Raw genomic sequence first — 12,676 nt, 5'->3', positions numbered from 1 at the left:
TTTGATTATCCGAAATCTCAAATGAACCTTCAGATAATCGAACTTCGGATAATCGAAACTCCGGATAATCGAGGCTTCGGATAATCGAGGCTTCGGATAATCGAGGCTTCGGATAATCGAGTCTGGACTGTATTTTTACTTAAAAACTTACTGCATTTTCAAAAAATATATTCTAAGTAAAAGCATTGAAAATTTAACATGATATGGTTGAATTAAGTCGATTTTAAAAAGATTTCAAAAAATAGTTATCGTTTGTTATGGGCGACGACGATAATATTATCGACGATAATTTTAACGATCAACAACCATGCTCAGGATCATATTCTGAGCAAATGTCTGTGTATGTAATGGATCGATAAATTGTCACTGTTTAGTTAAGTACTTCAAAAGTTATGCTAAAAAACGATTTTGGAAGATTGTTAAAAGGGTGGTTTTTGAAATTATGTAATACTTTTTTAGAAAGGTATTTATAAGACCTTTCCAAAGAAAAACATTGAAGATCTGTCATATAAGTTATAAGCACTTAACTGCCCATGATCGCATAAATGTCCCATATGCATTTTCGTCACTTTTGAGTTATGGATGCAGTTTGGTTCAAAATCGTGTGCTCTTTCAAAAGAGCCTATAACATCCAGTACTTTGTTCTAAAAATCAGGAGGAAATCCAGTTTTTACGTGAAAACTTAACACGTAGCCTTATGTGTGGGACAAACTTGTTTAGCGTTTTTCTCAGCTTGCTGTTTTTGCATATGGGACATTTATGCGAACATGGGCAGTTAAGTGATATTTATACACAGTTATGTTGATAAAACGTTGTCTGGATCTATCATGTGACCTATCCTTGGATGGGTATTGAAAAGACCTTTCCAACGATTCCAAAAGAATAATGATCTGCCAACCCAATCAAAAATTATGATTATTTAAGTGCTAAATACACAATTTTTGGAGGCGGATCTCAAATATTTTGATGAATAATCAAAATCAAAAGAACTTTCTAATGAGCCCAATAGATTGAAAATCTAACAATCCTATCAAAACTATATTAGTGTGAGGAAGGCACCAACCACCTTAAGGCGGATTAAGTAACGTTTTTTGTCTAAATTTTGAAGAGAAAAAAAAAACTATTTAAAAATGTTAACATTTATTATTTGAAACGAGAATTCCTTTGATGTCAACAATGTTGAACAATCTGAAGATAAGATTCAAAATAGATTTTAAATTTCAATTCTTTCCTGTCTGAGAACCCCTACCACAAATATCGGAGAGCGAAAAAAGTCCACATAAGCAGGGAGCAGCAATTTCAATTAGCACAGAGGTGAAATTTTTAAATGCAATTGTTAAACATTTGCAACCAAAAAAAAAGAAGGTGCACTTTTCAATGAAAGCATGTCCATTGCAAATATACAACACACACACATGAAGCTGCGGCTTATTGGGAAAAAATGTTCATGCTGTTTTTTGTTATGTTAGCTTTGTTAAACAAATTTGCTGAACATTTTTAATTTAAATTTTCAGTGTTGGCATAACAATAGCATGCTTATTTTAATTTAACATATCTCACGAGTCAACAAAATTCAATCAAAGCTCATCCCCAATAAAGTTTGAAATTTAAATGCGACTGTCATGTTCACCATTCATCGTCACCGTTAAATCACATAGCACAAACACACACCGACACAAACGCGGGAGGGAATGCTTTAACAGTTAAAATAATGCCTTTCACCGATAATTACCGTAATTGAACGGCCCCCGTGTCGGGATTTAATTGATTTTCGTTGTCGGTACGAGATTGAGTTTCCATTTGGGATCCGATTTCGGCCTGATGGATGGGAACAGGAGAACGAAAAAAAAAATCAGTACGCAAATTAATAGCATACTCGCGCAGCGAGTACTAATTTTTAACATTGTATTGTGAGAGCGCGATTTATCAAATAAGGTGGGATGAATTTGTGGCCATTGTGCACTGATATGGTATCAGTTTATAACGAAGGATGAAGTTTCAATGAAGCAATCTCAATGCTTTAGCTGTAGAAATTTGAGAAATTTAAATTAACGTGAAAGCTTACATTCATACCGACAATTACCAACAGATTGAATATGACATGATTTCAGGTTAAATACTGTTGAAAAAAAGAAACCTAATGAAAAATATAAATTTATCAAAATGTCGAGACTGATAATCTGATAAAAATCAATTGAATTATTGTTTTACATAAAAATAATATCAACCCAACATTTAAAATAAATTTAGAAATATTTCAAAAAGTTTTTAATGGAAACTAAAAAAAATAAGGTGAATGCTTATTTAGAGTGCACTGATAAATTGTAAAAATCAATCTTTTCCAACAATTGCACTCTAAATTCAATTGCATCATTTCCACCAAACATCAACAACTAAATAAAAAAGATATTTCAAATAAAAACGACGACCATTTTGCGCCACGGTTCACCAAAGGCAACATTCCTAATAAAATGAGAAAAAAAAGTCGGAGGAAAAAAAATGAAACGATTTCACGCTTAATAAAACGCTCGGAATGATGTGAAGTACCATACCTCTGTCATTTGCAGCCTCCCACGCTCGGTGGAACTCAAACATTCCCACAAATTGACAGGGAGGAATGCACACACACACACGATGCTCACTTTTGTGGTTGGGCGCAAAAAAAGAGAGAGACTAAACTCATGCGAGGAAAAATGGATTAGGATTGAGGATTTGCTGGCTGGTGTTGCCATAGAAATAAAACGAAATCGCTCGGCTTAATGGTTTCATTGGGAGGATTTATTCGCGTTTGACACTAATGGCGGAAACGGTCCATTTAAGGGTGGGGAGAAGGGAAGAGTCATGTGAGGTAAAATCCCGGAACGATAAAGCAGATTTCAAACGGTATGTTTTGTTGATTAGATTGAATTGGAGTAGTTTGTTTTGCATTTGGTTGTTTACGTTATGCCATAATGCCTTGCCTTGACATTAAACATTAAACATTAAACATTAAACATTAAACATTAAACATTAAACATTAAACATTAAACATTAAACATTAAACATTAAGCATTAAACATTAAACATTAAACATTAAACATTAAACATTAAACATTAAACATTAAACATTAAACATTAAACATTAAACATTAAACATTAAACATTAAACATTAAACATTAAACATTAAACATTAAACATTAAACATTAAACATTAAACATTAAACATTAAACATTAAACATTAAACATTAAACATTAAACATTAAACATTAAACATTAAACATTAAACCGTATAAACATTTTTTTTAAATTTTACTTTCACCAATTTTTTTCCATTTCCTTTCTATTTTTTCCTTATACCCTCCAATAATTTAACTCACTACAAATGAAAGCCATCCCGTCAACCCACCCCGTTTCCCATCATTAGAATAAACCTGGATGGAAATGGTCGGCGCACCCTTCGGAAAAATCGGTGCTGCGCGCACAAATTTTAACTAAATTTATGGCCAAACACTCGGCAATCGGTGGCGGTGGGCACACGACCAGAAATTTGCATAATTTTCATTATTTTCTACATCATGATGAATGAACAACGAACGACGACGGCACTGCGCTGACAAGAACCGGAAAAGCTCTCCTCTCGACTCCACGGATCTGGGTGTCACGTCAGCGGCGGGAAATGGGTTGGAAATTTTTGCCAGATTTTTAAACGGAGCGCTGGTGTGATTTTCATCAAATTGAATTGAGAGGGGAGTAAATTTGGGGAGAGCGGGAGGAAGGGCGGAGGGGGATGGGACCATTTTTGCATCGTGCTCTGCTCTCCCCGTTCTAATTAATATGCAAATTGCCGTTAAATGTGTTTGTGTGCACTTGTGGAATAATTGGAGCCAAATTACCCGGTGGGGGGGAAAGTGGGAAGCCTGTGTACGGCAATTGAATTTCGATGGTCTCGTTTGGGGCGAAAACATGAGGCTTTGGCAGTTAAAAAATGAAGAAAAATCTAGGCAAACTATTTACCAGCTTTTTAACTTATTTTAATTTAAAAAAAGTGCAAAATTTAAATATTTTTCTATTGAACTCCAATGTTGTGGGGCTGTTCAGGGATGCCACAAGGTTTTATAAAATGTCTGTGAAAAAGTCTGTGTATGTCTGTGCACTTGCCTAAAATTCAAATATATCAATTTATAGTCCTGGAATTCCATCAGAAATTGCGTTTTCAAGCATTTTAAGACTAACGAAATAAGTTTTGGTTGATATTTTTTCTAAATATTAATTTAATGAAGTTTTTTAAAAGTCTGTGAACCTCTAAAAATGTCTGGCACAAGCTCAAATGGGGCTGTTTATACCATCGGACCACCCCTTCCTTTTTGGCTCCACCTCAAATTTTCGCCATTTTCGCGAAAATTGTGAAAAACCTCCATTTTTAAATTGCGGTATCTCTAGAAACACAAATCATAGAAGGTTGACCTGAAACTCATTTTGAAAAAAATTAAACCTAAAATCGATTGACGCAGTAATCACGTTCCTGGGAAAATTTCGATAGGATTTTTTTTGTAAATTTGAATATTTTTTTCCTGTTAGTTCACGTGATATTGAATAGATTGCGGCACAATATTTATGGTAGGAATGAAAGAAATTATCAAATATAAATTATACCAAAAAAAACAAAACAACAAAAAAAAGCTTGGTGTTGATTAGAAGGTTACCTGAAAATCAACAATTTCATCCACCAAATTGATTGTTAACGTAAATTTTGAAGAACTCTACCAAACCCAAAAAGAGCCATTTTTGAAATTATTTTTTTTTTGTGTTTTTTATTTGGATGCAACTTTTGGATATACATGTACTTTTACAAGTTTTCATAAAATTTTAGCAGCTAACAGCATCACCTTGTGACATTGGATCTGGGGAATAAAATGTGGTTCATACAAATTTCAACATTTTTGTAAAATTTTAAAGCATGGAACAAAATTGAAAACATTTTTTCAAGACGCAATTTATTTTTCGGTGGAAAAAAACGGGAAAATGTCAAAACTTGACTGAAAAAAAAACATAAATTTCATTTACAAGCCAAAATTTCAACATTTAGATGTCAAAACTGTTTGAAAATGCATTATAACCCGTAAAGTTGGTTGCAATCTTGAGTTTTCAAAAAATTACCCATCACGGTATATCTTATGATTCGCTAAAATTTAAATATTTTTTTAATAAACCCGAACATTTTATTTGGCGAATTTTAAGATCGAAGCCCATCCAGAAATAGTTAATACGTTTTGATTGGGGTTACACTGTTGAAAAAAATCCTTTAAAACTATTTTTAAAAAGCATTTGAAAGAAGAACTCTTACAATTTTAGAAAGTTTTAGGGTTGAAAGTTTGACTTGTTTTATGTGACTTTGCACATGTTTCAAAAATGTCATTTTTTTTGGGGGAAAAAGAAGTATGCAGTAATTTATGTAGTGTCTCAGACATTTTAAATGATAATGGAGCCATTCTATAGCAGAAAATGAGAAAACAAGCTAAAAATTTAAAAAGTTACTACCTATAAAAACATGAAAAAAATATTTTGAAAATAATTAAATCAAGACTAGCATTTTAAATGGGCGTAATATTAAATGATTGGCCCTTTTAAAATGTTAGTATTGATTTAAAAAAATTCAAAATATTTTTTTCGAAAATATCGGAAAATTTCACGAATGTTTAATTTATTAACATTGAAAATCGGACCATTAGTTGCTGAGATATCGACATTAGAAAATGGTGGGTTGTTTAGGTGAGACGTAGAAAACTTCAATTTTCCTGTTTCTTTTCCTTCAAGCGTCTGTATCTCAGCAACTCGAGGACCAATCTTCAATGTCTCTTGGACAATTTTATAGCAAATTTTCTGAACTTTTCAAATAAAATATTTTCAGAAATGGTCACTCATGGTCACTATTTTTAAAAATCGAAAAACTGCAAATATTTCGCTAATATCAAACTTTCGGTGGCTATATCTAGAAAACGGAACCCTTTATCAAAAAATCTGTAAAGTACTTTTCGACTGGAAATTCAATTTTACATTAAAAAAATTACGTCAAATTTGTTTTTGCATAAAATTTAGATTTTTTTAAAAAATTCATAACTCGGCAGCAGATTTTTTTACCATGTTTCTTTATGGCTCAAAAGTTGCGGATTTTTGTCCCCTAAAACATATAAAAAAATCTCTAAATAAAAAAAAAATACGTATTTTGGGAAATTGAGTTTTTGTGAAAAAAAAAAATCTGCAGATTTTCTCGGAAAATTATTTTTAGTTTCGGAAAAACCAGAAATTTTAAAGTTGAAGCCTGGTGGTGAACCTGATGCAAAATCTAATTTGTTACAGAAAAGTACTCTACTTTGATGTTTGTTGATAACGTGACTTTTTTACCTTTCGTCATGACCATCCTGGCACCCACTTGAAGCAGGGCGTGTATGTTTTTTTCGAAAAATTCAGAAAATTTCTAAGACAATAAATTTGCCTCAATGATATTCAAGAAAAACGAGGCCTTTCTATGCCTTTCAATATAAACAAATTAAAGTATCATGTAATTTTCCAAGTTTGGAATTAAAATATATTCAAATTTTCCCAGACATTTGGTATGGTCGAAAAAAATGGTTTTTAACCTTTTAGGTAGCCAATTTCTATCTGAGATAGTAGCCAAGCTGGCAAGTAAAAACGTTACTTTATCCACCTCACTTTTGTTTGATAGATAAAACTTTTGATAATAAAACTTGCATGGACGAACTAATTATGCAAAATGACTTCTTTGGTCGTAGAAAAAGTACCCAAAGAGAATTATTAAAAAATGTATAACAGGCTACGGTTTCAAAATTTCAATTAATCAAGATATTTACTAAGAATTTCCACAACTTTAATGTGAAAATATTATTCTTACAGAAACCGTATATCTTCTACCCCCGCCCTTAGTACGATGACATCCCTTAAGCAAACGTTTGCCCCGTAATACATAAACAACAACATAATCAAGGGGAAAAGCTCTCGCCATTCCGGAAAGCATCAGCAAAGCACTAAAACTTTCCCATCGGTCATCCGGCGGCGCAAAGAAGAAGTGAGGAAAAACATCGGTCATAACACTCGAAACAGCACACAAACATACACACATACACGCCTTTGCTTCAAGTGGGTGCCAGGATGGCTAATAAAATATTTACAGAACTGCCCAACCAGACCAGAGCATATATATTTTTTTATGTTTTCCGATTTCTTGGCCAAAATTTCAGTCGGAATGCCTTCATGTCGCACATCCGGTTGGGTGCAGCACTCGGAAGGCACTGTCAAGAAAGTGTCTGTCCGATGCTTTCCGGTGCTACTTGGCCCAGGGAATCGAACCGTCGGGTGTGCTTTCTCTCAACATGGGAGGGATATTTGCTCCGGAAAAGCGAAGGAAATACTCTCTTTGAGATTCAGAACTCTCCACTTTTTCGAATAGGCTCCCTTGCTATGTCTCTCTTCGTGAAAACAGCTGATTTGGGAAATTGAATGAACATATTGAGTTTTTTACCGGTTAGAGTTCATTTCAATTGGTATTTTTATCATAATTTATTGGTAACTTTATTTTAGAATATCATATCATAAAGTTGGTTAGATTATTCAATATTACACACTGAATGTACAAAAGAACAAAAAAAATCACGAGTGTTTCATTTTTTAACATTGAAAATCGGACCATTATTTGCTGAGATATCAACATTTAAAATTGGTTTGCTAGGATACAACCAAATGTCTTGAAATTTATTTATTCAATTCAATTCAATTGGTGTTTATTAGAATTTAACAGTTCTGCTCCAGGATGTTACATTTGCAATTCAGAGATTTGGAGAACCTTTGAACTGTGATCAATTCATAAGCCTTTACAGGGAGGGTACATGTTTCTAAGTTTAGATGTTGCTAGCTGCATGCTCTTTTAGGAAAAATGAAATTTATTTAATTTTTGGTTAAAAATGTATATTTTGGTGCCCTGAAAAAAAGTTTGATTGTGTGCTCATAAATACCAACCCTTGAAATTTTTTACCGATTTACATGTATGTCACCGCTTGTAAATTTACCGTTCAAAATAAAAAATATACATTTCTTTCGAAGGACCCTATTCCCTGCTCAGATCTACGTTTTCCTCGAAAATTTGTCTTAACTTTCACCATCTGTGGTAAATTTTGTCATTTTGACAGACGTTGCAACAAAAACAAAAAAAGTGCATTTCGTTGGATTTTCAGCGTGGAAAATGGTATTTCTTGTACTTTTAAGTAAAATTTAGTTTTTTCGACCATTTTCTCCTTTCTCCGCAGCCTCGCTCCTGGTCCCCCACCCGGGACAGCTCCGGCGATCCTCCCCCAAGTCGCCGCCCTCTTCACCCACGCATTTCACCTCCGGCTCGACGCCGCAGGTCGGTGGTGGTCCGTCCGGAGAGCCCGCTGGTCACCGATTCGGGACCTCGTTGCCTCGGAGTCTTTGGCATGAGCGGCCTCACGCGGGAAGCCGATCTGCGCGATATGTTCGAGCGGTACGGCAAGGTCAACCGGGTCATGATTGTGCAGGATCCACAAACGAACGTATCCCGGTGCTTCGGATTTGTGTACTTTGAGCGGGCCGTGGAAGCGAACCACGCCCGCAAGATGTGCAACGGCACTAAGCTGCACAGCCGGGAGCTGCGAGTTGCGTTTTCTACCACGGCCAGGCCGCACTCGCCCACTCCCGGCTTTTACAAGGGGGACCTGGTTGAAAGGTAGCTTTGCTCAAGAACCGCCCTTGAATTGCAACTAATTGCGACTTCCTTTCCCAGAAATATCCAGCGCAGAAGAACGGGCCGGGATCGAAGGCGCCGCGAGAGACGGCGCAGAAGGCGGACGCCGTCGCCATTCGAACCACGGCGACGAGGACGAACCCGGTCCCGGTCGCCCTTGCCGTTCCGTTCTGCGGAACTTCGCCATCAGCGTTCGCTTTCGTTCGAAAGAAGCCGACAAAGGTCCCCGCGGCAGCAGAAGGACGATTGGTACGGCCACCCCGGATTCCGGCGGGTTCGGTCTCGGTCGCCGTATTGCCGCTGAATGGTATGCGATATCTGAAGTTGCGTTTGAAAGAAAATGGTTGGATTTACGCTAATGTTTGAGTGTATTCTTAATTCTAGTTGATTCTGGTAACAATTTGCTTTTTTAAGAAGCAATGTGAAATTTTTTGAACAATGCGATTTGAATTTGTTAAGGTTTGAAGCAATAAACATACGGATTTTGTAAATGTTAAGGCTGTACAAGGTATCTTTTTTTTAATTTTAAGAGTAATTTCCTAGAACTTAAAAAAAACTTAACTATTAATTTTGTATTATTACATAGTTTGGATGAAATCGGTCCATTCCCTTGCGTTTAAAAACAAAAAAAAATACAATAAATCTTAAAATAAAAAAATAAAAACTAAAATTTTAAAAAGCACAACAATTAAAAATCTATAACTCAAAAAATTATGAATTGAGAAATTCAGAAATTCAAAGATTCAAATGTTAAAAAACAACAACCTCAAACAACTTAAAATTCAAAAGTTAAAAAAAAAATTCTTAAATTCATTGTTTTAGGTCTAGGGATCGAAACTTGACATTTTCATTTTTCCCAAAATTTGGAATTAAATTTTTCCTGAATAAAAAATAAAATGTTCAGCAATTCAAAAAAAAATACACGCTGAAAATCCGAAATCGACACACTCAAAAATAAATATTTTCACAAATTAAAAACAAAATTTGGGGATTAAAAAATATTAAATTAAAAAATTCCAAAGTTTGAAAAAATCAAAATTAAAAAAAAGTCTAAATCTAGAATCTAAAACGATAATTTAATAACTTTTAAGCTATTTTAAGTAAAGAAATAAGAGATACGAATATACAACATGTCTATATCTAGAGTTTTTTTTTTATAGGTCCTATAAACATATGAAAGACAATAGTTTATAGGACCCTTCCAAAAAAAACTCTAGATATGAAAGTTAAACAAAAAAAAGTGCTTCGATTTGGCTCAAAATTGGACTGGGGTTCCCTTTTTTTGTCATTAGGGTGACCTACGGTGGTCCAAAAAAAATGCCATTATCGATGATTTTCACAAAAACCATTTTTTCCAGTTTAAAAAATCTAGCGTAACATTTGAAAAGTTCTTATGAAAACTTCAAATCTGGAGTTTTTTTTTTTTTTTTTGAAAAGGTCCAATAAACCAAATTTCCAGTTTTTGCTTTTTGGGTGTTTTTGAAACCGCCATGAGTCAGGGGTATTAAAAACACCCAAAAAGCAAAAACTAAAAATTTGGTTTATTGGACTTTTTCAAAAAAAAAACTCCAGAAATGCCGTTTTGACGGTGTCTGGACCAAAGAGTTCTGTGACCAATGTCTGGAAAGATTTTAAACGGATTCCTCGGACAATTTTACGTTACATATAAAAAATAGGCGAAGTTCATTTACAGGATTCCGAGATATGATATTTTGATAATAAAAACTGGGTTTGCCGTCGCACCGCGCGTAAAAACAAGAAAATTACAAAAACGGGAAAAAACAACTTTTTTCACTAAAACTGCGATAACTCGAAAATTTTGACTTATATACTTTTGAGTACCAAAATTTTCGTAATTGAATTACAAAACCTTGAAATAATTTAAAAAATCAAATTTGAAAATTTGAAGCCTTTACGGTCGTAGATGGTGTCTTTCAGACAATGACTGTCAATGATAGTTTTGAATTCAGGGTCCAGAAATAGTAAATTGAAATGAAAAATTAGTCACTGTATGTAAAATGCTTCAAAGAAAACCATTGATACATTCCAAATCAATATTTGAATGTTTTTCTAAAACAAACATGGCCGCCAAATGGCCGATCGAGAACGATGACTTTCAGAGCATTCAAAACAAAAACTAAAGACGTAACGTAATCTATCTTTAGGTGGTTGTTGTCTTCCTGACATTTATATAGTGAACAAATTCAAATTTTTATTTTGCCCGATATTTAGGGCTCTCACCAAAACATGACTCTAAATCCTTCAAATTTATCTGATTATCTGTAATTGGGTATTAAAGCCCTATGTAAATTTTTATGTACAACGGTAAAACACACGATTAAAAACCATTTCTGATCACTTTTTTTTTCATTTTAATGCAAATTTTTTTTTTTTGACAAGACAACATTTTTTCGATGAATTAACTATGGTCCCCTTGGAACGAGCTGTCAAGTAGGAGCTTTTCTGTCAAGAAGGATCGCGAGGTTAATTTTTCAAAATTGATTTAAAAATCCATTTTAAACTCTTTGTGGTCGTACAAAGGGTCATTGTACTCAGAAAAATAAGCTTTATCGCTGTTAACAATAATATCAGCAATCTAAGCTTCATTTTAGGACCCAATTTAGAGAATTTCAGAACTTAGGAATTAATGATTTTGACTAATTAGAAATCTCAGAATTTGAGAATTTAGGAATAAGAGGACCTATTCAAAAAAACTCTAGATTTTTTTTTTCCTTCAAGAATCTCACGCACCGGCACCGTCTCACGCGCACAAACTGAACTAAAAATTACTCAACTGTCTGTTCTTCTGTGTCCGTGTTGCGCAGCAGCGCCTCCTGCATGTCAAGTGTTGTATGTGTATAACCCAGCCCGGGAACATGTTGACAGCTCCCATACAAACTGAGCGTACCTCTTTTTGTGGGCCCAGTGGGCCTAAGATGGCGGCCTTTGATATTATCTAGCCAAATTTTTGAAAATGGCGAATAGTTTAAATAAATATAGTTTTTGTCTTGTTTCGGTTTAAAACGACAAAATAAGCAGTTTGGAATCATTTTTGTAAAAAACTTGTTTAGAGATACGCCTCGTCCAAATATTAGTCTAGAACAGTTGAAAGGAGCGTGCCGCGAAAGCCGTCACGAAAAATAAGTTTCCCATGCAAATTTTGAGTTGCGTAATTAATGGGCGGATCCGACGAGGCCCACTGGCCATCTGTCGGTGAATACGCGCAACTCACGAAAACTGTCATCTTAGGGTCCGGCTGGTATAACCGGTTGAACCGGCTCTAATCTTCCTTCGTGTACAACCCTGCACACTGTTTGTAAACATTCGATTTGCCGAACGCGGTCTTGAGTTTTGCGAGTTTTGCTTTTAAAATTTAATTTAAAAAATAAAATTAGGAAGCGGTGCTAAATTTCTTTCTCGTAAAATAAGCATGGAGTCTCCGGCCAAACCTATCTTTAAGCGGCAAGCCCTGGCCGAGACGAACCCAATCGCCGGCAACAAGAAACGCACCTGGAAATCGCTGAAGCAGATTCTTGCCCTCGAGCGCACCCTTCCCTGGAAGGAATCGGACGTGACATGTGAGTAACCTACCGTAAAAAATGTGGACATGATCCTGAAATACTACAACATTGCTCAGATTCCTCCATCAACGCTCCGCCCTCGTTCGTCCCAGCCAAAAAGTACTCGGACATTTCCGGTCTGATTGCGCCGTACACAGACCCGCATTCAAAGCTGCAGTTCCACAACGCCGAGGAGTTCCAAACGGTGCGCAGCCTGCCGATGGATCTTACCGCGGGATATTTGGCCCTGAGGGGAGCGACCAGCATCGTTTGAATGGAAAGTGTTAGCAGTAAGTAAAGAATTTTTGAAATTATATTTATTTTTTAAGGATAAATTTTGATGTGATATTCTTGCCTTGAGA

At 35.1% G+C, this 12,676-nt stretch overlaps 2 protein-coding genes across 2 annotated transcripts; both read left to right on the top strand.

The window, feature by feature from the left end:
• The first annotated feature begins 8,186 nt into the window (after positions 1-8,186).
• On the top strand, positions 8,187-9,251 carry LOC6033220 (transformer-2 protein homolog alpha). The gene is made up of 3 exons (XM_001843577.2): positions 8,187-8,238; positions 8,300-8,736; positions 8,794-9,251. The coding sequence occupies exons 1-3, from the start codon at positions 8,236-8,238 to the stop codon at positions 9,056-9,058; spliced, it is 705 nt and encodes a 234-aa protein (XP_001843629.2). The 5' UTR covers positions 8,187-8,235; the 3' UTR covers positions 9,059-9,251.
• Positions 9,252-12,077: 2,826 nt separating this feature from the next.
• LOC6033140 (INO80 complex subunit C) lies at positions 12,078-12,649 on the top strand. The gene is made up of 2 exons (XM_001843578.2): positions 12,078-12,332; positions 12,392-12,649. Exons 1-2 carry the CDS (start codon positions 12,185-12,187, stop codon positions 12,586-12,588), a joined length of 345 nt encoding a protein of 114 aa, XP_001843630.2. The 5' UTR covers positions 12,078-12,184; the 3' UTR covers positions 12,589-12,649.
• Positions 12,650-12,676: the final 27 nt, after the last annotated feature.

The sequence above is a fragment of the Culex quinquefasciatus genome, chromosome 2, assembly GCF_015732765.1.
Source record: "Culex quinquefasciatus strain JHB chromosome 2, VPISU_Cqui_1.0_pri_paternal, whole genome shotgun sequence".
Taxonomy (NCBI): domain Eukaryota; kingdom Metazoa; phylum Arthropoda; class Insecta; order Diptera; family Culicidae; genus Culex; species Culex quinquefasciatus.
This window is presented reverse-complemented; position numbering and strand designations above follow the sequence as displayed.